A 27,677-nucleotide genomic window follows, 5' to 3' on the forward strand; every position below is an offset into this window, starting at 1 on the left:
CTGAAAGAATGGATTCTTCAGCATCAGAATCCTCATAAGGAAGCATGGAGTAATCCTGTTCAGAAGAGGAATCAGAGGAAATAGACAGCTGATCAGAAGAATCATACTCTGTCTCTTGCCTAGGCCTCTTATCAGAAGGGGGATGGGAACCCCTGATCAAAGTAATTAGGTCTTCGGCCATTCTGAGCATCTGTTTTTTAGGCATGAAAGTCTGAGTAGGAGAATGCTGTATTTGTTTCTTTGTCTTTAGAGCTGCTTTAGTCTTTGAAGCTGAAGATGGCTTAATATATAGTTGTGTAGGTCTGAAGACACCCTCAGAAGACGATGTCTGCTCAGCGGCTCCGGACCCATCTGAGGGAATGATTTCTGAGTGTCCAATACCTTGAGTATCCAGAGGCCCAGTCAGCTCCACGTGGGAGTTGGAAGCGGCCTGTGGCTCTGAGGTAGCGGGCGCCAGGGGCTGCGAAAGCACCTCACTGAGAACCGGCAACTGGCCTAGCGGAGGCCTCGTAGTCTGTTTTGGACCTCGGATGCCTATCCTTTTCCTTGCGTTTTTTGTAAACTCTGGTCATCGGCTGTTCCGACGGCATTACATAATTAAATCTTCGGCCAGAGTAATGTAATGCAAAATTGAACAGACGCTTAATAGTGCATTGGTTAAATCTAGCACAAAACAGACAGCTAGCAACGTTGTGATCAGGGCCTAGGCAAGGAATACAGTAAGAGTGAAAATCCTTATGAGGTATTTGCTTCCCACAAGAAATACAATTGTTAACTTTTTCTGACATCTGTCTGGAGGAAAAAAAAAGTTTCCCCAACGGGGTACTTCACTTTAATGAAGACTTCGGTTCTGAAATTCGGACTAGAAAATCTCAGGAGTCGGCCGACCGGCACTTGCAAACTGCTTTTGCTTCGGGCACCACGCGGCAAGAAAGACTGAAGATAATGGGGTCGGCTGCATCTTTTATACCCCTGGCGCACTGACGTCAGGGAGGAGTCGACAGCAACAGACGCCGGACCTAGACTTTGGAATTCTGGCCGACGGAGGGTAGCCTGCCAGCAGGATAACCCCAAGAGTAATGACTGCAACAGTGAAACACGAACATCTGAGCTTGCAGATGGATTTTAATGTCCAAGGCTGTGTTCCACAGGGCCATGGCTAACCTGCAGACTGGGTAGGAATGGGTTCCCCCCTGCCTGTTGATGTACCACATCACTGTGGTTTCTGTTTTTATTAGTAGTTGTCCTGGAAAGGGTTGCGATCTGAAGGCTGTCAGGGCATTCTCTACTGCTAGCATCTCTTTTTGGTTGATGTGCAGATGAATTTGACTTTGGCTCCAGTGGCCCTGAATACATTTGCCATCCATGTATACCCCCCAGGCATAGTGTTGTGCATTTGTGGTTAGGGTCTGGGCGGTGTGGGGTGAGCAGTCCCTTGTTGTGGTTGCATACTTCTGCTCAACAAAGGACCTCTGTCCTTAGACATGGTATGATAGGAATGACCGTTTACAAGTCCTGAGAATGTTGGCGCCAAAGACTTTAAGTACCACTGAAGTTTCCTCATATGCAGTCTCGCATACGGAATTAGCAGAATACATGAGGCCATGAACCTAGGGCTTGCAGTATTTTTCTTGCGGACATCTGGGTTCTGGTGGCCATTTGTTTGAAGTAGTCTGTCAGACAGACTTGTTTTTCTGAAGTGAGGAATGCCATCTGGGAAGTTGTGTCCAAGTTTGCTCCCAGGAATACAACCTTTTGACTAGGTACCAGTTTTGATTTCTTTTCTTTGATGGTATACCCAAAGGAAGAAGGTTTTTCACAAATGTCAGGTGCTGCAGCAGGAATTCCTGACTATCCACCTGAATCAGGCAGTCATCCAAGTATGGGTAAATCTGGATATTTTTCTGTCTGCAGTATGCAATGGCTGGAACCAAGCATTTTGTGAATACTGTGGGTGCAGTAGATTAGCCTAAGGAAGTGCAGAGAACTGATAATGCATAGATCCTGCCCTGAAACGTAGATACTTCCTGCATGACTCCCTTATGGGGATGTGCAGATAGGCTTCTTTTAAGTCTAGGGTGACTAACCAGGCATCCTTGACTAGCGTAGGAATAAACTGTTGCAGGGTAAACATTTTGAGTTTTGGTACCACCAGCAAGGTGTTGAGAACTGAAAAATCCAGGATTGGGTGCCAAGAAACCTACGTCCTGGGTACCAGGAAGAGTCTGGAGTAGAATCCTTAACCCCTCTGTTTTACTGGAACCAGATGAATAGCTCTGATATTGAGCAGGGAAAGTACTTTATTTTGAGCCTCTGCCCACTGGTTTGGAGGAAGGTCTGGAAACCTGCTTGAGGTTGGCAGTGAATGGAAATAAAATTTGTACCCCTGGGATACAATGTTGAGGACCCACCAGTCCTGAGTGATGGACATTAAGTATTTTGCATGAAGGGCAAGTTTTCCTCCTAGTGACACCAACTGGGCAGGGCTGGGTAGTGGAGTAAATAAGTCACTGTGAGCTTTTTCCCTAAGGAGGTGGTGGCTTACCACTCACTGCTTTAGGGGTGGGGGCACTCCATTGCTTAGATCTCTGCATACCCTGAGACTGTAGTCTGGGTGGTCTGTTTCCCCTAGGTCTGGTTTGAGAAGGTTTGGAGGGGGCTGGAAAGGACCAGTGTTTGGAAGGGCAATGCCTACTGAATCTAGGGGGTTGCACTTATAAGAATTCCTAAACAGTCTGCATAGACCGCTCTTTCTTCCACCTTTTTAAGAACCTCTTCTGCTTTGGTGCCAAACAGTCCTTATTCAAAGGAGCATCTAGTAACTTTGATTTGACATGGTCTGGCAAGGTCTTCTCTTTCAACCAGGCATGTCTTCTCAGTACAGAGCCAGTGACTGCTGCCTGGCAAGATGCTTCTAGGGCTTCAAAGCCACACTGCAAAGTACGCTTGCTGACTTGGCTTGTAGATCTTGCAATTCTTTATTTTCTGCACAGTCTGAAAAGGTTATCACGTTTTGTTTAATAAGGTCCATATGTTGCTGGTACTTCAGCATGTAAAACTGACAATTCAATGCCCTAATACCAAGAGTTGCAGAGGTGTATACCTTCTTACCCCATCTGTCCAAAGCTCTGTAAGCCCTGTCCGAAGGGGTGCGATTATTGGTTGTAGTAGCCTTGATACCTTTCGGCCCCTGTGAAATGATCTTTGGGTCAGCAGTAGGATTCTTGAAAAGAAATTTGTGTCTATCAGGTACTCTGTAGTACCTGTCTGGCTTCCAAGGGGCAGGAGGTAAAGTTGTCAGGAGTAAGACTGGATTCCATAAAAACATCATCCACAACATCGAGGACGGGGGTATTGCTAAAGCCCTGTGCTGAGACAACTCAAGAAATTCTCTGAGTCTCTTTTTAGACTGAGGATAGTCTTGGCATTCACAGTGGAAATGCTCTCTTGAGGTATGTAAGATTTCACCAAAAGAAAAATCCTCTGGAGGGGAGGCAGAGGGAATGGATTCCTCTGCATCTGAATCCTCATAAGCAGTTAAGGGCATGTCTTCATAATCAGAAATCTGAGTCATCAGACTCCTGGTCTGTAGACGCTGAAGGGGACTGGACTCTGTCGCTTAGCAGGGGAAGGCGGACTTCCCCTAATCAGCGTAATAAGGTCTTCGGTCATTGTAAGAATTTGTTTTTGTGGCGTGGGTACAGGTGCATGCACTTTGGTTGTCAGTTTTCTAGATGTAGTGTGTACTATGGGCCTAAGAAACTCAGCAATTTTGGTTAAAAAAGTTGGTTTGAGTCGAACATTGGTTGAGCCAAGAAAGTACAGTTTTGTACCTACCATAAATGTAGATGTTCGAGTGTTCACACTGCTGCAGTCATTACACTTGGGTTATCCTGCAGTCAGGCGGTCCCATAGTCGGCCAGAGTTCCAAAGTCTTGGTCCAGCGTTGGTTGCTGTCGCTTCTTCCCTGACGTCAGTGCGCCAGGGGTATACAAGATGCATCCAACGCCATTTTCTTCAGTTTTTCTTGCCCCAGATGTCAGGTGCCGCCAAGTAGGTAGGCAATACATATTGCTAATAAAAGATATACATATAAAAATAAAAATACCTTCAGTTACAAGCAAATACACCACAAAGCTTGCATAGGATAGAAAGGTATAGGTAAGTCCAGCTAGTTCAGAGGGGATGGAGGGAGGGTAACCTGACTGCAGCAGTGTGAACACTGGAACATCTACATTTATGGTAGGTACAAAACTTTACTATGTTCATCGTGTTACACTGCTGCAGTCATTACACTTGGGTAGAATTCCAAAGCTAAGGTTGGGTGGCTGGTCTATAAAGAGTTAGGATTGGCTATGAGGCCCTGCAGAACTGCAGTGGCAAATCCTGTTCTGGATTTAGAGTAAAGAGGCAGATGGTAATGCTTGGTAAAGGTGTGCACTGAACTCCATGTTGCAGCCTCCAAAATTTCCTTGGTAGGTACTCCTCTGAGAAAGGCTGTTGAAGTGGCTGTTGCCCTGGTGGAATGTGGCCTAATGTTATTTGGGACTGATTTTCCATGCTGTGTGTAGCAGTAACGTATACAGTGTCCTATCCATTTGGATATAGTCTGCTTTGAGATAGCCTTGCCCTGTGATCCTGCAGCATATGCTACAAACAGTTGCTCAGTTTTCCTGAAAGCTTTTGTTTTGTTCAAGTAGAAGCGTAGCTGCCTGCGTATGTCCAAAGAATGCAGAAGTTTCTCCCCTTTATTCTGGTGATTTGGATAAAAAGTTGGCAAATGGATGGTTTGGTTAAGAGCCACACTAGATACCACCTTTGGCATAAAGGTAGGGTTTGTCGTTAAAGAAACCCTGTCCTGATGAAAAATTATAAAAGGTTCCACTGACATTAATGCCTGTAACGCAGACTCTTCGTGCTGAAGTTACTGCCAAGAACAGAGCCGTTTTCCATGATAAAAATTTTTAGATCGGATGTATTGGCTGGCTCAAAAGGTGTCAGGGATAGTTTTTCCAAAACGAAATTGAGGCCCCAAGGTGGTGTTGGTGCTCTCCGGGGCGGTCTTATGTTTTTAGCCCCTCTGAGGTACTGTTTTAGCAAGGGATGAAAGAATAAAGGAGGATCCGTGTTGTAATGTGCTGAAATGGCAGAGGCGTGGATCTTAATTGATGAGAAGGATAGGCTTCTGTCCAGCATCTCAGTTAAGTATTGCAAAATCTGAGGAATGTTTGGAACTAGAGGGTCAAGGCTTTGAGCCTGGTTCCAGGGGCAAATTCTCTTCCATTTTTCTGAGTAAGCTTTCCTGGTGCTAGGCCTCCTGGCCTCCAAAATGACACCCATAACAGCTTTAGAGAGAGGTGTTGCCCATTTGACTAATGAATCTGCCATGCAGCCAGGTTTAGGGTTTTGAGCTGACCGTGCAGGATCTGATTGTTTTGTTGAGTCAGGTGGTGTAGAATTTGAGGCAAAATCCATGGTGGGCCTTGAGCTAAGTTCCTTAAGGTAGGGTACCAGTGCTGGCATGGCCAGTCTGGAGCAATCAGGATCATCTGTGGTTTTTCTTGTCTGGCTTTTCTTGTCTGGCTTTTAGGAGTACCTTTGAAAGGAGAGGCAGTGGCGGGAAGGCATAAACATTTAGGTTTTTACAGCTGAACAAAAGAGCATCCACTTTCCATGCTTGTTTGTGATAAGTCCTTGTGCAGAATTTTTGTAGTTGGCAAATCAGTGGGGAGGCAAAAAGATCCATGTCTGGGCATCCCCATTTTTTCATTACCATGCTGAAGATTTGTGGATTCAATTTCCATTCGTGAGGGTCCATGACATTTCTGCTTAGATAGTCTGCCAGAGCATTTTTCTTTCCTGGCAGGAATTGTGCTTGCAGGTGAACTTGATACGTTAGAGCTGTGTTCCACAAGGTCATGGCTTGCCTGCATAGGGGATAAGAATGAGTGCCCCCTTGCTTGTTTATGTACCACATAACTTTGGTGTTGTCTGTCTTTAATAATAATTGTCCTGGATGCAGAAGGTCCTTGAAAGCTGTTTGGGGCATTTTGAACAGCCAACATCTCTTTTTGATTGATGTGAAGATGCATCTGGTCTGTGGTTCACTTGCCCTGAATGCATTTTCCTGCCATGTGTGCTCCCCAGGCGTAATCTGAAGCATCTGTTGTTAGAGTCTGCCCGGCTGTGGGTAGGGTAAAAGGCTGACCCTTGTTTAGGTGACATGCCTGTGTTCACCATCGAAACTCCTGTTGTAGGCAGGGAGTCATTGGTATTACTGCTTCTAAACTGTGAGTGTTGAGTCCAAACACTTTTTATGTACCACTGTAATTTCCTCATATGCAGTCTGGCATATGGTATTAGTAGTATGCAGGATGCCATGAATCCCAGGGCCTGCAGAATTTTTCTTGCAGGGAGATGGGACTTTTTTGCCAGTAGTTGAAAATATTGAGTTAGTTAAACTTGTTTGTCTGGCGTGAGATAAGCCATCTGGGCTGTTGTATTTAAGCTGGCACGCAGGAATATAATCTGTTGTGAGGGCACTAGTTTTGACTTCTTTTCGTTTACTGTGTACCCTAGAGAAATTAGCAACCTTTTTACAAATGCCAGATGCTGTAGGAGAATGTCCTTTGTCTCGGCTTGAATGAGGCAGTCGTCCAGGTATGGATATATTTGAATTCCTTTTTGTATGCAAAATGCAATTACTGGTGCCAGGCACTTTGTGAAGACCCTGGGTGCAGTAGATAAGCCAAAGGGCAGTGCAGAGAATTGGTAGTGCATTGTTCCAGCTTTGAATCTGAGGTATCTTCTGCAAGATTGTCTGATTGGGGCATGCAGGTATGCCTCTGAGGTCCAGAGTAACAAACCAAGCCTTCTTGCCCAGCATGGGTAGAAGCTGCTGTAATGTCAACATTTTGAATTTCAGAATATCCAGGTAAGTATTTAGAATTGAAAGGTCTAGTATGGGCCTCCAGGCCTTGTCCTTTCTGGGGACCAGGAAGAGTCTTGAGTAAAATCCTTGTCCTTGTTCCTGTTGTGGTACTTTTTGAATAGCTCTCATGTCCATGAGGGCTGAAATTTGTTTCTGTGCCTCTGCCCATTGATTTTGTGGCAGGTCTGGCATTCCTTTTAGCCTTGGTAAAGTATGAAAGTGGAACCTGTAACCTTGAGACACAATATTCAGAACCCATTTGTCTTAGGTGATTGTTTGCCAGTTTTGAGAAAAAAGTGCTAGTTTTCCCCCAAGGGGGCTTCCAAAAGGGACGTGCTTGGCGTACGAAGGGGAAAGTCATTGTGACGGTTTCCTGTAAGGTTGAGACTTGTCCTCACCTCCTTTTGGGGTTGAGGTGCCCCACTGTCGTCTGTTTGAGCCTTGGGGTTGAGATCCGCCTCTTGGGCGTCTGTATCTGCCTCTCTGTGGCCTGTCTGACACTGGAAAGGACCAATTCTTTGTTGGCCAATTTCTGCTAAATCGAGGTGGCTGTACCTGTAAAAAAATCCTTGACTGTTTGCATAGATTTAGCTTTATCCTGCATTTTCTTTAACACCTCTTCTGCCTTAACACCAAACAAAGTATCATGCTATAATGGAGCATCCAATAATTTTGCCTTAACATGATCAGGTAAACTCTGTTCTTTTAACCAAGCACGTCTTCGAATCACAGAACCTGTAACTGCGGCTCTACAAGAGGCCTCTAAAGAATCAAAACCACATTGTAGAGTATGTTTTCCCACCTGTTCAACTGCATGCAATAAATCCTGCATTTCTTTACAGTCACGAGCTTCTGAGCTTGCAAGCATTTTCTGTTTTAACTGAGCCATTAAATATTGTTGGTACTTAAGCATGTGAAAGTGGCAATTTTAAGCTCTTACTGCTAAAGTTGCAGAAGGGTATACTTTCTTCCCCCATCTATCCAAAGCTCTGGAATCTCTGTCAGAGGATACTGTTTTTTTTTGCAATGGAAGCCTTAACCCCTTTTGGACCCTGGGAAATAGTTTCTGGATCAGCCGAAGGGTTTTTATAAATAAACTTGTGAGTCTGGGACTCTATAATATCTATCTGGCTTGGCTGGTGCAGAGGGCAAAGAATCGGGAGATAAGCTGGATTCAGAGAACACATCATCCACAACATCTAGCACAGGCGGAATAGCCAGGGGCCTGTGCGGAGGCAATAAAAGGAAAACCCTGAGCCTTTATTGGATTCTGAGTAATCCTGACTTTCCCAAAGGAAATGTTACCTCATGGTATGTAAAGTTTCCCCAAAAGAATAATCCTCAGGAGGAGAGGCTGAAGGGATAGATTCTTCAGCATCAGAGTTCCTCGTAGGGGGGTAGAGAGTATCCCTGGTCTGAAGAAGAATCAGAGGAAATGGAAACCTGATCAGAGAAATCATAGTCTGTATCCTGCCTAGGCCTTTTCTCAGGAAGGGGATGGGAACCCCTGATTAGAGTAATGAGGTCTTCGGCCATTCTAAGCATCTGTTTCTTAGGCATGGAGGTCTGTCCTGGAGAATGCTGTACTTGTTTCTGTCTTTAATGGTACTTTTGTCTTGGCTGTTGTTTTAATGGTAAGTTGTTAAGGTCTGAAAACTCACTCAGAAGCCGATGCCTGTTCAGCAGCTCCGGACCCATCTGAGGGATTAGTTTCCGTAGGCCCAATACCTTGAGTTTCCAGAAGCCTAGTTGTCTCCACGTGAGAGTCGGAGGCGGCCTGTGGCACTGAGGTAGCAGGTGTCAGGGGCTGCAAAAGCATCTCACAGAGAACCGGCGACTGGCCTATAAAAGGTTTAGTCTGTTTTGGACCTCGGATGCCTGTCTTTATCCTTGTCCTTGCGTTTTTTCGGTACTGCGGTCGTCGGTTGATCCGACGGCATAGTATAATTGAACCTTCGGCCAAAGTAGTGCAAAGCAAAATCAAAACGTCCTTTTATAGTGAGTTTGTTAAACCTAGCACAAAACCGACAACTAGTGACGTCGTGATCAGGGCCTAGGCATGGGATACAGTAAGAGTGGAAGTCCTTATGAGATATTTGTTTCCCAGAAGAAATACAATTATTAACTTTTTCTGACATCGGTCTGAGGCAAGAAAAAAAGTTTCCCCAGCGGGGTACTTAGCTTTATTGAAGACTTCGGATCTGAAATTAGACTTCGAAAATCTCAGGAGTCGTCCAACCGGCACTTGCGAACTGCTTCTGCTTCGGGCACCGCACGGCAAGATAGACTGAAGAAAATGGCGTCGTATGCATCTTATATACCCCTGGTGCACTGACGTCAGGGAAGAAGCGACAGCAACAGACGCCGGACCAAGACTTTGGAACTCTGGCAGACTACGGGACCGCCTGGCGGCAGGATAACCCAAGTGTAATGACTGCAGCAGTGTAACACGAACATCTGCCTCAAAAGCTGGTGCCCTGCACAGCGGCTCCAGACCCATCCAAGGTAGCGACATCCGCAGGTTCCATAGTCAAAGAGTCTTACGGCATACTTGACTGCAAATGGGTCTCGGTAGAGGCCTGCAAATCCACTGAAGCGGGCATCAGGGGCTGCAAAAGTGCCTCACTGAGCACCGGCGACTAGCTTAACAAAAGCATAGTCAGTTTTGGACCTATGCAGTCTGTCTCTATCATTACGTTTTTTTCAGAATATCAGTAGTTGGATGGCTTACCGAAGCCATTTCAGAATATGGAGATCAACAGCGAATGAATTTAGCAACAAAGAGCTTGACAATGAATGGTTTGGGCGTTAAACAAGGCATAAAACCAACAGTGAGGGATGCCGTGGTCTGGGACTAAACAGGTGATGCAGTAAGAATGAAAATCTCTGAGGTATTTCCTTTCCACAGGCAAGACAATTGTTAGCTTTTTCTGACATCTGTTAGAGCAAGAAAAAAGGATCCCCAATGGTGTACTTGGCTTCAAAATACTTCAGGATTATTCAATTCGTTAACGAAAATTCAGGTAGCAGCAGACCGGCACTTGCAAACTGCTTGTGCTTCGGGCTCCTCGGCAAGAAAGACTGATGTAATGGTGTTTGTTGCCTGTTTTTATACCTCTGATGACCTGACGTCAGTCCTTGAGTGACAGCATCTGACGCAGAACTACATCAGACACAGAAATACCAAGTCTCTGGTATTTGGGCCGACTAAGGGATACCTGCAGGCAGATAACTCAAGTGTGATGACTGCAACAGTGAAACACGAAGACCATCTGGTAAAAGATAGCCAGTCTGGGACTCATTCAGAAAGTGGAGTCTGGTGTTTTGTTTTCTTTTTAAAGGCGTAGGTCTCAAAGAATGGATTCAGAAGCCTGGGAAATGGTAGGAGTTTCAGGCAGTGGAATCCTGGTCGGTCATCTGATATCTGGGTGCCCCTCTACGTCAGTAGGGTCTGACAACAGAGCCATCTCTGTGGACGCACTTGGCTGTTACTTCCGAAGTGGCTTCCTCAAGGAGAGCTGAAGTAGACTCTTCTGTTGGACGTCCTTCAACTCCTAAATCGGAAGCTGGCGGGACATCTGATGGTGGAGAGGAAGTGGGCCTGGAAACCTTGGTCTTTTTCCGTGGTGGTCCCGTCGGAGCAGCCGATTCGAGATCTATCCTGAGCGCTAGTTTTTTTGAGTCTGGTTTTCCAAGTATAGGTTAAGGGAGAGCAATTGGCTACAGAAGGTCATGGGTACAAAAGATTGGCAAATCGATCAAGTGGTATGGTCGTGCTCCTGGCCTAGACAGAAAACACAGCGGTCGTGCGCATCTTTAGGCAGTATCTGGGGCCCGCATTGGCATTTGCTCTTCTTAGTTGACATCGGCTAATGGTAACTACAGCAAAACAAGCTCAAGCAAAAAAGTCAAAATCCCCAACAGGGTACTTAGCTTTAGATGTCTTCAAGTAAAGGAGCGAAGTAATCATGGTGACAGTCGACTGTGGATAAAAAGTTGTGAGGTCTGTACGTGCAGACATCACATTTAAAGTCCCTGGTTTAAGGCCCTACATGCGACATCCCACACATCTACAGCAGCCAGGCTTAAGCTTTTGTATAGGAGCAGATATTTGGGTCGCTGGAGGCAAGTAATCCCACAATAAGAATACTACAATAAAGGAATAGAAGGACATCATGCATTCTTTTACTTAAATAATTTTTAGTATTAAAGTCTCCCGGCCTGGTACGAGCTCTCACTGGTGTGTTCCAGGCACAGATTATTTCAGTGACTTACAGACGAGACACGGGTTGTGTCTAAGTGACCTAATAAGAAACAATACAATAATTCCTTAAGCCATTTTTAAATATTTTCAAGCTTTCCAACCCTAAATGTTTTTTTCCCTCCATTAAGGCACCATTTAACTTTTCCAATGTGCTTCAGGAGGCTTGTTTGAAGGTTACAAAAGGGAGGCATGTATTCAATTATTAGTTCAATGAGATATTTTGGGGTCTTAACTTCCTTGGAAATAATGGAACAAAACATTTACAATTAGCTTGTCCATAGAATAACCTTTTCCATTTCTTGAAGACAATGGTTGAAGTTTAAACTTTGCCCCTAGAGCTTTAATGATGGAATTTTTTTGATGTGACCATTTACAATGCAATCATAACTGAAGTCTCACAATGTTATGTGCACTTAAATTAAATAGGACGACATTACTAATGAACCACCTTAGAGAACTTCCTTACATTATTTCCTGAAAGCAATTATGCAATATTCAGTTTTTCACAGTCTTTTCCTCCACATTTCTCTCAAGAGAACAGTCCAAAGAGAAGACTGAGTAGAGTGCCATGTGGGATAGATGGACAGCCCTTCCCCTCACACCCTGAAATATGCCCAGTTCCTTAATCAGCATTTAACTTAATGCTATACATATATATTAATATTTAAAAGTATTAAACTATTCCAATTTATGGAAAAGTGCTGCACTGTTTAACCACAAAGTCAAAATAACAAGCAAAATGAAAGTCACAATCTGCAGACTTTTACTACTTTCCAAGAGTGTACTATTTACTGAAAATAAAATGTTATGTACTTACCATAATGTTCCATGCGTGTTGCCCATCTCAGCCTTTATTTATTTATATTTGTTGACCGGGAGTGTCCGACTGGACGTAGGTCCATTTTCAGTGGAGGCCTGGGGAGAAAAGCTCCACAATTATTCTCACTTGTGGGTCAGATCCGATCCATCTTGGCCTTTTACAAAAGCCCAAGACCTTCAGCAAAGCTCATGGGTATTCTACCTTACCCATGAAGTTCCTCAACTCCCTCCGATCTTGTTTGTCCATGATAAATATTAGAGGTAAGCAGTTAAGCTATTCATAGCTTAACAGGAAGGTGGATCCTGAGGCTACAGAGTCCTATTATATCCAATTAGTGCTACTGTCTCCCAGGAGTATAGGCAGTGGGTATGGTGGGTGGGCTGTGAGAATAAAGGCCAAGATGGGCAACACACATGGCACGTTTTGGCATGTACATAACTTCTTGATGTGATGCTGTCAATCTCATCTTTATTCTTGTGGGAGAATATTACTCAAAACCATAGAACCAAAAGATATTCTACCTTGTAATGAGTAATAAATGTATTGGGGTTTGCCCATGTTGCTGCAGCACAGATATTATCCAAAGGCAGCCTAGCTTGGAAAGCTGCATAAGTAGGTATCACCCTGGTGGAATGAGCTTTGATAGGTGTCGCAAGAGTTTTGTTCCTAGAAGAAAATGCGTTATGAAAGCCATTTTGAAAAGGTAACCTTAGATACTGGTAGGCCTTTCTTAGTGTCAGAGTAAGAAACAAGCAGCTGATCTGATTTGTCTGATTTCTGCAGTTCTAGGTAGATAAAAAATGTAACTGTATGAACATCCAGTAGATGTAATGAGTATTCTTTATTATCGCAATTTGAAAAAAATACCAGTAAATGGACAGAATGAGGTTATTTTCACACAACTTTGAGCAGAAGTGAGGGGTTGGTGCACAAAGAAACTCTGTCCTTACGAAATATTAGGTATGGTGGCCTGGCAGATGAAGCTTGCAATTCTGAAACTCTCTATGCTAAGGTAATGGCTACTAAGAGTAACGTCTTCCAAGAAAGAAAGTCACAGGTGGAAGGCTCAAAAAGAGGAAAAACAATATCTGACAAGAAATTTAAATCCCAAGGTGTGGGTGGGTTTTTCTATGGCGGTCTTAGCACTGCAGTTCCCTTCAAGAATGCTTTACAAAGTCTGTTTTACATGTAACCATACCTATTTTCTCCTATATGAAAGTATGAAATTGCCAAATGAACGACTAGTAGCCAAAGCAGCACCTTCATTGAAAAGCTTAGCCAAAAATTCTAGTACAGAATGAATGGGAGCAGTAAAAGGGTCTACTTGATTAGTGTTAGCCCATGAAACAAATCTCTTCCATTTTCCTTTGTACAGCTGACATATTGATGACTTATGAGAAGATAAAATGCATCTGATTGGAGATGACAGGAAACCTTGCAATTAGGGGAATTGGAGCACCCAAGCTGTTAGTTTGAAATTGTTTAGATTGGAACAAACCATCCCTGATGGGAGAGTCAGAAGGTCTGGAACAGGGTCCAGAATCCAAGGTTCGTCCCAGACATGAGGCTGAAGGAAGGGAAACAATTTGTCGCGGTCAATAGTGAGCAATTAGGATTACTGTCATCTCAAACAAATGCTTTCTGTAGAAGTCTGGGAATTAGCGGAAAGGCATAAAGAAGTCCCAGGGGCCAATTATGAACAACTGCATCCCTTGGGAACTCCCCCACAGGAGTGATCAGGGCTAAGTAGTTACTGCATTTGGCATTGATGGGGGAAGCATAGAGGTCACAGCAAGGCTGACTCCATTTTCGGAGATATCCGCAACTTCTTGACTGAGGGACCACTAGTGAGGCCATAATATGGCTCTGCTCAATACATCTGCTATTACGCTGTATTTCCATGGAATGTGCACTTCTATCAGAAACCAGTTGGAAGATGTTGTCGATTGCCAGACCCTCAGGGCTTCTCAACAAAGGGAGTAAAATCCAGGACATATGTGCAAATGGGCCTTGTGTTGATGCCAGATGCCTTGAATGGTCTTCCCCAGATAATGGTCTGCCCACCCTATTTAGGAAGCGTCCGTGGATACCGTGGCTTGGGGATGAGGAGGAATAAAGTGATTGCCTTCAGATACCCAAGGAGAGCAAGTCCACCACTGAAGATCCTTTTTGCATGACTTGGTTATGATCTTGTGTGTCATTAAAGTTCTGAAATTGACCACTGCCTCAAAGGTAAGCAATGAAGAACTCTCGTGTAGAGATGAGCTAGGGGAATGAAGACAACTGAAGCAGCCACTTTGCCCGGTACTTGGAGAACTAGTTTGGCAGCAGCTCATTTCTTTCTGAACACTCTTACATAATGCCGAAGATTGTCCACTCTGTCTTGTGGAAGTTCTGCTATCATCCTTGTTGTGTTTATCTCTACTCCTATGAAGACCAAGCTCCGACATGGCTCTAGAGCAGATTTTTCTTAATTTATGGTAATTCCTAGAGAAGAAAACAGAGTTGTTGAGTTTAATCCTTGGCTTGCAACACAAGATGCCTCGTTGGGACAGTTATCACCCTGGTGGGCCAGTTGTCCAGATATGGAAACACCCATAATCCTTGCTGTTCAGGTGAGCCGCTACTACTGCCATGCAACTGGTGAACACTTGGGGGTTGTAGTGAGACCAAAGGGCAGAGCTTGAAACTGAAAGTGACTGGCTCCTAGCCACAAAAGCAATTGCCTTCTGGATCACCATTCCATCTGTATATGGTAGTATGAATCCTTAAGATCTACAGAGCACATCCAATTGTCTTTTTCCAAGACTGCAAGAATCGAATGCAGTGTCACCATCCGGAACTTTTTTTTTTTTTTTAAATGGGACTCAAGTCCCCTGTTTACCTTGGGACTAAAAAGAACCTTAACTAAGTTCTGAATCCTCTGATCTACAGTGACATCTTGAATGACTTTCTTAGCAACTTTTGAATTTCTAAGGTTACCTGTTCTCTTGACTGGGTGGAATGTCTGGAACTGATTTGTTTATGGGAGTGGGGAAGGGAATGATATAGCCCCTGGATATATGTCCTGCACCCATATGTCGTTTATTTTTTGCCAGGTCTGAAGGTGCAAAAACAATCGTCCCCTGACTACCTCGATACGCGAACAATCGGGCACCCCTTCAGAAGCGCTGAAAAGGCCTAACAAAACAGATTTTCTGGAACACTGATTCTGTGGGCTACCCCCTACCACGAGGGTGGTGTCTTCCATTACTGTTCCCCCTTGTGCCTCTAAGGGAGTATTCATCCTGTGGGTCTTAGAAAGACCTTTGTGATTTTTTGAACCGGATCATTCTACTACCTCTGATGTTTGGGAAAGGGTCTAGTAGATGTGGAAAAATGTACTCCAATGGCAGACAAGGTCTTGCCTTCCCTTTTCAAACCCGGTGAACTTTTTACTTTGGACCCAGTAAGAGAGGAGCCGTCAAGGGGGGGGGTGTTAGTGAAGGAACACTTGAAGCCTCCGCAAAATTGCAAAGGCGCATTCAGGCCTGCCTCCCAAGAGAAATGTCTGAAGCCGTTGCCCTACTCTCGTTCCATCTGCTGCATATAACACTACTCTCATGGAGGAGTTTACAACTGAACTGAGGGTGGCGAACCGAGCAGTTACTATGTCTGCTGCATCAGCTACAGCTCTTTGGAGGGAGTCTGACAGTTCTTTCAACAGGTCCTTCTGTAACTTAGTAAATGAGTCAAGTAGTTCAGTGACTGTAAGGCAAAGGTTGCTGAAGAAAAAAAACACTTCCTATACCTATTCATGGTCCTAGAATACTTATTTGGGGGATGGATAGAGAAACTGGTCTCAGCTCCTTTTTTAGTGGCCAGCAACATGACCATGGCATCAACAGCTACACCTTTAATAAAGAAATGTTAGTCCGTAGGGCAGTGATACACTTATTTGGCCTCCTATGAGTCAGCTCTATGGATTCTGGGGTCTCCCAAGTCTTCAGAGAGATAAAATCAACAAGTTCATTGGAAGGAGAGGCCACACAAGAGGGGGAGGGGCAAGTCCTAAAAGACTTCAGGTATACTGATTCCTCAGCTGAAGGGGTTATGTACTACCAGTAGCCCCTCTGCTTTAACATTTCTAGGATGTCTCCAAAGGAGACATCTTCAGGAGGTGACTGTGGGGACCATTCGGCATCACTAAGGTCAGTAGCATATGGGACTGACTTCTGGGGAGTCGAGATGCTTTCTCTTGCAAGTCCTCTTCCTCAGTGGGGTAATCTAAGGAAGTTTCAGAAGGGGGGATCTCTTGCTGCAAGTCCTGAGACCTGTTTCTGCAATCTTGTGGAAAGGGTAGATGAAAAGGTATAGTCAACAGCCCGGAACTGGAAGAAAGATCCTGGGTAGACTGTCTGAGACTGGGATGCAGTCATTATCCTCCTCATAACCTCAAAGGCACTCCATCCCTGATTCGAACACCTCAGATCCGACAAAAGGGTTCCAGAGAGATCAGAACCTGCTCTCTGAGCCCACCCAGAGCCCACCCAAGGAGTGTCAGCTCCGAGAGGTCTCCTGCTCTGACTGAGCAGAAGCACTCAGGACAGACGTCGGATCCAAGGAACTCATGGGTCTAGAATCGGAGACCAACTGGACATCCAAATCTTCCAGCTCCGAAACCAGGAGACAGATTAGAGAAGGAGTAGGTGCCGATGGGGAGGACTGTCAGTTCTGATGACTTTGGGCTCAGATCCAATAATAATTTGGCCAAGGCTGGTGTCTTCAGGAGCCTCTGCACTACCCTATATGTATCATCAGACATACTCCTGGTTGATCAAGCATATAAAGGTGGAGACCTATACTCAGTCAAAAATGCAGATGGGGGCCCAAAAGGCAATGGTTCCAAAGATGAAGAATGGCTCCAGTAACTGAGTCAGAGGCTGGAGCCAATGGCTCAAGTCGCTCCGAAGTCCTCTCAAATCTGATACTGAATGGCTGCTCTGAAGAATCTGTAGGAAAAAGACAGCCTATAAGCTTTCTGTTTCAGCTCCGAAGAGAACTATGGAGTCAAAGAAGATAGTTTATGAAACTTGTCAGATTTAGAGGATTTTGAAGAAACCGCGCACTCTACTGAAATAGCCTCAGAAAAAGACGTCTTAAGCAATCCTTTTAAGATGAGCTTATTTATACGCTCCATAAGAGCCCTTTGATTAAATCCATGACAAATGGAGCAAGATTCCTTAAGATGTAAAGGCCCCAGAGCAATACACACAAAGTGTGTGCATCACTTAGGTGCATCTTCTTACAACACTGTTCATTTTTTTGAACCCTAAGAGTTTTCAGTCTTGTTTCTGAGACTGAATTCAAAGGTTTTAACAAGCTACATAAATAAAGAAGCAAGATAAAGAAAAAAAAGGTAGCACGCACGTGCACACACCCACATACGCACACACCCACACATCCAGGCACACACACCCACACATCCAGGCACATCCTCCAACTTAAACGGATGTTAGAGGAAAGATTTTTTTTTTTTTTTTTAAACTAAAGACAGATCGTCCTCTAACTTAAGTGGATGATGAAAGGGATATATGGACAGAACAAATGGCAAACGTCCTCTAATTTAAACGGACATGTGAGGGAAACTTCACCCTGGGAGGGGAAATTATGAAAGGGGAACAATACTTTGAAAAAAATGCTAAAAGGGTAATGGACTTTACTAAATAACTACTAGAGAAAAAAATTAGTCAGAAAAAGGTCAAAGTAAATGTCAAAAAGTTACTTATCTTTCGCCGAGGACAAACGGGATCTGAGGGAATTAGGGAACTGCTTTATGGGTAAGGTAGAATGCCCATGAGCTTGGCTGAAACCCTCAAGCTTTTGTAAAAGGCCTAGATGGATCAGATCTGACCCACAAGTGTAAAAGGTAAGTGACATCACATCAAAATTTACTAAGCCAGCCTGTAGTTCTATTCCATTTCTTTCACTAATGATTCTTATTTATTACATCTAATATGAAAATAATGCAAATATATAATTTGAAATACCTTTTGGCAAACTGTTCATATCTACTTCATTCTCTGATGTTTTTGGATTGGAATCCTCCGCCTCTTCCTCTGGCGCTTCATTAACAATTTCATCATCACCAGACTCGACATACTTTGTCACAACAGAAGGTTTTCTTAATACAAAAATACATCATTTGAATGTAGCAAATCAGTTGTCCACCAAATCTTTAAGCATATTACTTAAATATGCAAATATACACAAACCAGAATTATTGCATCAACCAACCACTACTCTTAAACAGGAATCACACTGTTAAAGCTTCTTAGCAACTTAAGTACAAAACTGATAATTTTTTGATGTAAACCATTCATTATGTAGCTAAGCACTAGCACCTGGTCTTCTATCAAAAGCACATCTCTGCTGTCAAACTCACAAGGGACTTCCGATGTATGCTTATCTCTCAAGTCTGGAATCTGAAGGACTAGTATTCCAGTTCTAAAGCAGCATTTAAAAAGAAAAGCTCACAGATGCAAGAATATTAAGTAATTCTGTCTCCACTGACATTGTATGGTACTGCTCTATGAAAATGTTTCGGTTTAACCCAAATCAACTTTAGTAACATGTTTTAACGGGTTCCATTCAAGTAGTCAAACTTTTACAAGTCTGAACCACATTTGGTCGAGACCATACGGTCAAATTTGTAAAAGTTCGAGCATTTGAATGGAAATCTCCGTAAGCGGTGGTTTCCATTCACTTCAATGTGGTGCGATCTCAGAGTTGGTATATTAAAGTACTGACAGGTACACGGGGGCTTTCCCCCCTGCTTACAAGTTATTGTTTTGTACGTTGTAGGTTTTTTTTTTTCTGCAAAGTCAAAATTCTGTAACTTTGAACTTAATGGTTCGACCATTAGGTGTTTGGAGTTACGGAACTTCGACTATCTAATATAGACCCATTTTTAACGAATACTAAATGAGAGAAATCTGTTAATTAACTGTCAAATGCTTTTAAAGCTCCCCTTCAGCAATACTTTATATATATATATATATAAAAAAAAAAAAAAAAAAGCCTCAGTCCAAACAGCAGCTGTTTTACGTTTGTCAAAACTTTTCACAAATACCCACTCGGGCATACTAGAGAAACAAACTGTGAACAATTACCTCACCTGCTGAACTGCCAAGTGGCTTACAGACAGGAGACAGATTATCAAAATAGGGAAAGATACCTCCCCAAACAGACCAGTCACCAGTGGACCACCCCAGGGTTTTGTGCTGGGACCCCTCCTGTTTGGCATCTATTTTTCTAAATTAAAAGCCAATACCCAAAGGAATTCATCTAAGCTGGCAGCTGACAAAGCTAGAAGCAGTCACTAAATGCCCAGAAGACTTAATCCTGCAGGAAGGTTTGTCTCAAAATAATGGACTGAAACCAAACACCCCAAAAATGCATTATATCCTTTAGGAAGTCATCTACTCCAGGGAACTTTCCACACTGACAATATAACCCTAACAGTTGAGCCAGCTGTTCAGGATTTAGGAACCTATGTGGACAGTGACCTAAATTTTGATCAACATGTGTCCATTGTTATAAGAAAGTCCTTCTATAGTGCACAGCTTATAAACCAAGGGATTGTGTACAGATCTAGGCATGTCACTGCCCCCATTTACTCAGCCCTAATTAGGCCAATCATTGAATATACTGCCCTCTTTTGCATGCACCTGTTCAGACACATGAAACTGGAACGTCCACAGACATACCATACTAAAAGAATATAAAGGCCTAAACAACATGTTCTCATGGACAAGCTCCAAGCCCTCTCACTACATTAGTTACCCTACATACCAAGAGGTGACCTGTGTCTGGCATACAAGGCATCCTCCGATGCGTTACTGAAGGACATCAAGTTAAATGTGATCAGAAATGCTCCGTCTAGGGATCTAAACCTCTCCGGCATCATCAATGGAATGGTTGTGAGAGAAAGGTGCATTTTGCAGAGGATACCGCTATTATGGAATAGACTCCTCAGCCACATAAAACAGTTCATGTTTGTCCATTTTCAGCCGCAAATTAGTTATGTGGATGGGAAATGGAAAATTTACCCCAGGACTAACCCATGGACTACTAATGGATAGAGGGAGCTCCTAAATGCTTTATCCCATGCGTGGTTTTCCTCAAATTAACTATGGTATGATCCCAGTTATTTTCATTAGGGATAAAGTACAGTTTTGTACCCACCATAAATGTAGATGTTAGAGTGTATACCCCTGCTGCAGTCATCACACTTGGGTTATCCTGCCGTCAGGCGGTCCCGCAGTCGGCCAGAATTCCAAAGTCTTGGTCCGGCGTCGGTTGCTGTCACTTCTTCCCTGGCATCAGAGTGCCAGGGGTATATCAGAGGCATCCGACGCCATTTTCTTCAGTTTTTCTTGCCCCAGATGTCAGGTGCCCCTAATAGGTAGGCAAAAATATATGTGTGTGTGTGTGTGTATGTATATATAGATATATATATAGATAGATAGATATATATATATATATATATATATATATATATATATATATATATAGATATAGATATATATATAGATATATATATATATATAGATATATATAGATATATATAGATATAGCTAGCTAGAAAAAGATAAAACAAAACCCTTAGGCACAAGCAAATACACCACAGAGGTTGTATAGAATAAAGAGAAGTTCAGCTAGTTTTAGAGGGGATGGAGGGAGGGCTACCTGGACTGCAGCAGGGTATACACTCGAACATCTACATTTATGGTAGGTACAAAACTGTACTATGTTCATCGTGTTACCCTGCTGCAGTCATCACACTTGGGTGGAATCCCAAAGCTAAGGATGGGCAGAGGAGTCAAACAGGGTTAGAGGGGGCTAGAAGGCCCTGCAAAACTGCAGTGGCAAAGCCCGCCCTTGTCTTAGAGTAAAGTGGTAAGTGAATGTTTGGTGAAGATGTGTACTGAACTCCAAGTTGCAGCTTCCAGAATATCCTTGGTTGGTACCCCCCTGAGGAAGGCTGTAGATGTAGCTGCTGCCCTGGTAGAGTGTGGCGTTATGGTAGTAGGAACTGGTTTTCCATGGTGGGTATAGCACAAACGTATGCAATGTCCTATCCATTTGGAAATGGTTTGTTTTGAGATAGCCTTTCCTTGTGATGCTGTAGCATAGGATACAAGAAGCTGGTCAGATTTTCTGAAAACCTTAGTTTTATCCAAGTAGTAACGTAGCTGTCTGTGAATGTCCAAGGAATGCAAGAGTCTTTCTACTTTGTTCTGTGGATTTGGAAAGAAGGTGGGCAAATGGATGGTTTGATTTAGGGCCAGACTGGATACCACCTTAGGCATAAAGGAGGGGTTAGTTCGTAGAGAAACCCTGTCTTGACGAAAAATGAGGAAAGGCTCCACTGCCATTACTGTCTGAAGCTCTGAAACTCTTATAGCTGAAGTGATTGCTAGCAGCAGGGCAGTCTTCCATGATATAAACTTTAGGTCAGCTGAGAAAGCTGGTTCAAAAGGAGGTAGCGTGAGTTTTTCCATAACAAAATTGAGGTTCCAGGTAGGTGTTGGTGCTCTCCTGAGAGGCCTAACATACTTGGCCCCTCTGAGAAACTGCCTTAAGAGTGGATGTGAAAATAAGGGAGGACCCGTGTTGTAGTGAGCAGAAATAGCTGAGGCGTGGATTTTAATAGATGAAAAAGAAAGCCCTTTGTGTAACAGCTCAGTTAGATATTGCAGTATCTGAGGTATGTCAGGCTGAAGGGTATTTTGGCCTTTAGCTTGGTTCCAGGCGCAAAACCTTTTCCATTTGTCTGAGTAGGCTTTCCTGGTGCTAGGCCTCCTGGCCTCCAGAATAACTTCCATAACAGCTTGTGAGAGAGGAACTGGCTGGTTGCCTAGGTGATTTGCCATGCAGCCAAGTTTAAGGTTTTGAGCTGGCTGTGTAGAATCTGATTGTCTTTGTGTGAGCAGGTGGGTAATTTGTGGAAGAATCCATGGTGGGCCATGGGCCATATTCCTTAATAGTGGGTACCAGTGCTGGCATGGCCAGTCTGGAGCAATGAGTATCATTCGGGGTCTCTCCATCCTGACTTTCAGTAGCACCTTTGAGAGAAGGGGTAGTGGAGGAAAGGCCTAAACCGTTAACATTTTCCAACTGAATGAGAGAGCGTCCACTTTCCAAGCTTGTTGGTGAAAAATCCTTGTGCAAAACTTTGTTAGCTGATAGTTTTGAGGGCTGGCAAAATTACAGTTTTGTACCTACCATAAATGTAGATGTCCGATAGATATGCAACTGCAGTCCTGACATATGGGTTGTCCTGCCTCAGGCAGCCCTTCGGTCGGCCGGATTCCAAAGTCTGGGTCCGGCATCAGCTGATGTCGCCTCTTCCCCGACGTCAAAGCGGCTGGGGTATAAAAGCATCAGCCGACACCATCTTCTTCAGTGTTTCTTGCCCCAGATGCCAGGTGCCCTCCAAGGAAGGCTAAATTTAGAGAATGGATAAAAATTCCAGACATGCACAACAGTAATAAACAGATACACCATAACAGATATCCCCAGCTAATTTGGAAAAGGGGGAGTGGACCCAAAAAAGAGAATTACAGAGGGGTAGGAGGGAGGGAAAACCTGACTGCAGTTGCATATCTATCGGACATCTACATTTATGGTAGGTACAAAACTGTACTATGTCCTTCAAGAATGCAACTGCAGTCCTGACATATGGGTTGAATACCATAGCCAAGCTGGGGGTGGTAGGATCTAAGATAAGGATGGTGTAGCTAAAATGCCCTGCAGGACTGCAGAAGCAAAGCCTGCTCGGGATCTGGAATATAAAGGCAGGTTGTAATGTTTGGAAAATGTATGCACAGAGCTCCATGTAGTAGCTTCTAGAATGTCCTTTGTAGCCACCCCTCTTAGAAATGCTGTGGAGGTGGCTGTAGCTCTGGTGGAGTGTGGCCTGATATTGGCTGGCACACCTTTTCCATGGAAAGAGTAGCACAATCTGATGCAGTTTCCAATCCATTTTGAAATTGTTTGTTTGGAAATTGCCTTTCCTTGTACTCCAGCAGCGTAGGCTACAAATAGTTGGTCAGACTTTGTTGGCCTTTGTTCTGTCCAAGTAGTAGCGCAATTGCCTGTGTATGTCCAAAGTGTGCAGAAGCTTTTCTCCTTTATTTTGAGGATTTGGAAAGAAAGTAGGCAGGTGAATTGCTTGATTTAGAGAAACCCTGGATATCACTTTTGGCATGAATGAAGGATTGGTTCTTAAAGAGACTCTGTCCTGATGGAAAATGAGAAATGGAGGTACTGCCATGAGGGCCTGTATCTCAGAGACTCTTCTTGCTGAAGTAATTGCCAACAGGAAAACTGTTTTCCAGGAGAGAAATTGCAATTCTAAAGATGCTGCTGGCTCAAAAGGAGGAAGAGTTAATTTTTCCAAGACGAAGTTGAGGTCCCATGCAGGCACTGGTGGTTTTCTTGGAGGTTTGATATTCTTTATCCCTCTTAGAAACTGTCTTGGCAAAGGATGTGAAAACACAGGTGGATCACAGTTGTATATTGCTGAAATTGCTGAAGCGGGTATTTTTATGGAAGAATATGAAAGGCCATTGTGAAGCATTTCTGCCAAGTATTCTAGTATCTGTGGGATGCTCATTACTGATGCACCCTGACCCTTGTTGACATTCCAGATGTTTAATCTCTTCCATTTGGCTGAACACGTTTTTCTGGTGGAAGGCCTGCGTGCTTCCAGTAAGATCTCTTGAACTTTTTTGGAGAGAGAGATATGGGGAGAAGTCATGGAACCCTCCAAGCAGTCAGTTGCAATGTTTGCAGGTTGGGATGAACAGTCCTGTAATTGTGCTGAGTTATAAGCAGAGGCCATTGAGGCAGGAGCCACGGCTTGGTGCGAGTTATGCTCCTTAGTAATGGATACCAGTGCTGTCTTGGCCAGTCTGGAGCTATCAAAATGCCTTTCGGTTATTCTGCTTTGATCTTCAGTAACACCTTGGTCATTAATGGTAGAGGTGGGAATGCATAGATTGTTAGAGAATTCCAGCTGAAGGAGAGAGCATCCATTCTCCAGGCTTGAGGATGGTGTGTCCTTGAGCAGAACTTCTTCAGATGATGATTGAGGTGTGAGGCAGAGAGATCTATGTCCAGCCTTCCCCATACAGGAGTTATTTGTGAAAAAATGTCTGGATGCAACATCCATTTGTGCGGGTCCATAATGTTTCTGCTTAGACTGTCCGCCAGAACATTGTCCTTGCCTGGGACAAACTGGGATTGCAACTGTATGTTCAGTTTCAGGGACTTTTCCCAAAGAGTCATTGTTAGTCTGCAAAGGGGGTAAGAATGGGTGCCTCCCTGTTTGTTTATGTACCACATAACAGTGGTGTTGTCTGTCTTTATTAGCAGATGACCTTGCTGAAGAAATTTTCTGAAGGACTCAATTGCATGAATCACTGCCAACATCTCTTTTTGATTGATGTGCAGATGCAATTCCCGTGGTGCCCATTGCCCTTGAATGCATCTGCCCTCCATGTGCGCCCCCCCATCCAAGATCTGAGGCGTCTGTTGTAATGGTTTGGCTTGCTTGAGGTTTGCCGAAAGACATGCCTCTGTTTAGCTGGCTTGCTTGTGCCCACCACAAAAATTCCTTTTGTAGACATGGAATGAGTGGAATAATTTCTTCTAAGTTGTGGCTGTGTTGAGACCATAAACTTTTTAGGTACCATTGTAGTTTTCTCATGTGTAGTCTTGCCAGTGGAATCAGAAGAATGCAAGATGCCATGAAACCCAGGGCCTGCAGGATTTTCCTTGCAGTCATCTGGGTGTGCTTTGCTAGGCTTTTGAAGTAATCTGGTAATTGTTCTTGTTTTTCTTCTGTGAGGAAAGCCATTTGTGAGTTTGTGTCCAGTTTGGCTCCTAGAAAAATTATTTGTTGGGATGGCAGTAGTCTTGATTTTTGAATGATGACTGTGTATCCCAAAGCCTGTAGTAAGTGAATGACATAGTCCAAGTTTCTTATCAAGGCTTGCTTGCTGTCCGCTTGTATAAGGCAGTCGTCCAGGTAAGGATATATTTGTATCCCCTGAAGTCTGCAATGTGCAATTACTGATGCCAGGCATTCCGTGAATACTCTGGGCGCAGTAGATAAGCCAAAAGGCAATGCTGAGAATTGATAATGCTCTGACCCTGCAAGAAATCTGAGGTATCTTCTGCAGCTGTGTCTGATTGGGACATGCAGGTATGCCTCCTTGAGGTCCAGAGTAACCAGCCAAGACCCCTTGCCCAGCATGGGAAGAAGTTGCTGTAACGTCAGCATTTTGAATTTTGGCACAATGAGAAAAGTGTTTAGAGCAGACAAGTCCAGTATAGGTCTCCATTGCTTTTCTTTTCTTGGAACAAGGAACAATCTTGAGTAGAATCCCTGGCCTTGTTCCTGAGGAGGAACCTTTTCTATTGCTTTGATTTGTAGCAGCTTTGAAACTTGTATGAGTGCCTCTGCCCTTTGATTTTGTGGCAGGTTTGGCATGCCTTGTCTTGTTGGTAAGGTATGGAAGTGGAACCTGTAACCTTTGTCTATTATGTCCAAAATCCATTTGTCCTTTGTAAAAATGTGCCAATTTTTTAAAAATAAAGATAATTTTTCAGCCTAAAGGTGCTTCTCTTTGAGCCTTGGTCGGCGGTGTCAAAGTCAAGTCATTGTGATTGTCCCTGTGGAGCAGTAGAAGTCCCTGAGCCACTTCTCTGATTAGTTGGTTGCCATTGGCGGCCCCTGTAGGAGCCTTGGTATTGCCCTCTACCTCGAGCACGCCTGTTTTTTCCCCTTTGGAACTTGTCAGTGTCCGGAAAGGACCAATTCTTCGAAGGTCAATTCCTGCTGAACCTTGGTGGCTGAACCTGGAGGAAATCTTTGACTGTTTGTACTGATTTAGCCTTTTCCTCGATTGATTTCAACACACCCTGTGCATTAGCACCAAATAGCTTGTCTTTTTCCAGAGGTGCATCTAGAAGCTTTACTTTAACATGCTCTGGCAATGACTGTTCTTTCAACCAAGCATGTCTACGTATGACGGCCTCTGCCATAGCTGCCCTACATGAAGCTTCCAATGCATCATAACCACACTGAAGAAAATGATTGCTAACCTGAGTATTATGAACCAAATCCTGCAAGGCCTTTCTATCTAAAGGCTCAGGAGAGGCTAACTTTCTGCAAATCATCCATCAAGAAATCCTGATACTGAAACATATGAAAAAGACAGTTAAGTGCCCTCATGGCAAGGGTGGATGAGGTATAAACTTTTTTACCCCACCTCTCCAGGGACCTAGATTCCCTGTCTGCGGGCAAAGGATTTTTGGCCGTGGAAGTGGCCACTTCTTTGGGCCCCTGAGAAATAGTTTCTAGATCAACAGAGTGGGCCTTAAAGAGATGTTTATGAGTTTCAGGAACCCTGTAATATCTGCCTGGCTTGACAGGAGCAGGAGGAAGAGAATCAGGAGAAGTACTGGAGTCAAAGAACACATCATCCAATACATCTAACACTGGGGGTATAGCTAAAGGCCTGTGCTGGGGTAACTTAAGGAAAGTCCGAAGCCTTTTCCTGGAGTCGGAGAAATCCTGGCCCTGCCACTGAAAATGCTCTCGCATGGAGTGGAGAATTTCCCCGAAAGAAATATCCTCAGGAGGAGAGGCAGAGGGAATGGATTAATCAGCATCAGAATCCTCGTAGGCCGGGAAAGATTCTTCCTGGGAATCTGAATGGTCCGACTCACCAGAGGCGTCATCTGAGGAAAGGGTATCTGCCTGCTCAACCCTAGGCCTTTTGTCTGAAGGCGGCTGAGAACCTCTGTCTGGATGAGCCTGAGAGCCCCTGATTAAAGAAATTGGATCTGCAGCTAAAGTCATGATCTGTTTATCAGAAGTGGGACCCTGGGAAAAACATTTAGGAGGGTGAGACTTAGCCTGGCTGGCAGCCTTAGCACGTGTGTAGGCCTTGATGGACAGACACAGGAGGCCTAGCTGCCCCACGTGCTGGAGTAACTTTGTCCACCGGTAAGGTGTCAGGCAAATCTTGGGCTTCGGTTTCAGGAGGAAAATCAACAACCGGCACCGGGGTAGCCTCCGGGACCATAGTGTGCGGTAAAGCGGTGTCGTCGGCCTGGAGCGGTTGAATTACCGCCTCCGAAGAGACCGATGCACTCGCGGTAGGCTTTAGCGTGGTGTCGGTGGAAGTCGCGGGACACGAATGTCGGTCCCGGTCCTTCTGTTTTTTGGAAATATGTGCTGTCGGTAGTTCCGACGGCATGATATAGGAGTAATTTTCCCCAAAAAAGTCTTCAGCAAATTCTGCCCGGTGCCTAAGTGTGCGCTTATTGAAGCAAGCACAGGCAGCACAGGTCGAGACGTCGTGGTCTGGGCCGAGGCAGGGAAGGCAGTAAGAATGGAAGTCCTTATGAGGTATTTGTTTACCACAAGACAAGCAATTATTAACTTTTGCAGTTTTATCTGACATCGGCTGAGGCAAGAAAAGGATCCCCAACGGGGTACTTAGCTTTTTGATGACTTCGGTATCTGAAAACACAGGAGCTGGCCGACCGGCACTTGCGAACTGCTTCTGCTTCAGGCACCGTGCGGCAAGAAAGACTGAAGA

At 44.2% G+C, this 27,677-nt stretch overlaps 1 protein-coding gene across 1 annotated transcript in view; it reads right to left on the minus strand.

Annotated features, from left to right (window-relative positions):
* ATRX (ATRX chromatin remodeler) overlaps positions 1-27,677 on the minus strand; it is a 3,779,564-nt gene that overhangs the window by 3,334,958 nt on the left and 416,929 nt on the right. The window contains exon 4 of the mRNA XM_044057254.1: positions 18,045-18,178. Coding sequence (XP_043913189.1) covers positions 18,045-18,178 — 134 coding nt within the window. The remainder of the gene's footprint in view (positions 1-18,044; positions 18,179-27,677) is intronic.

This window comes from Protopterus annectens, chromosome 15.part0 (assembly GCF_019279795.1).
Source record: "Protopterus annectens isolate FY-2018-M chromosome 15.part0, PAN1.0, whole genome shotgun sequence".
In the NCBI taxonomy this organism is placed as follows: Eukaryota; Metazoa; Chordata; order Ceratodontiformes; family Protopteridae; genus Protopterus; species Protopterus annectens.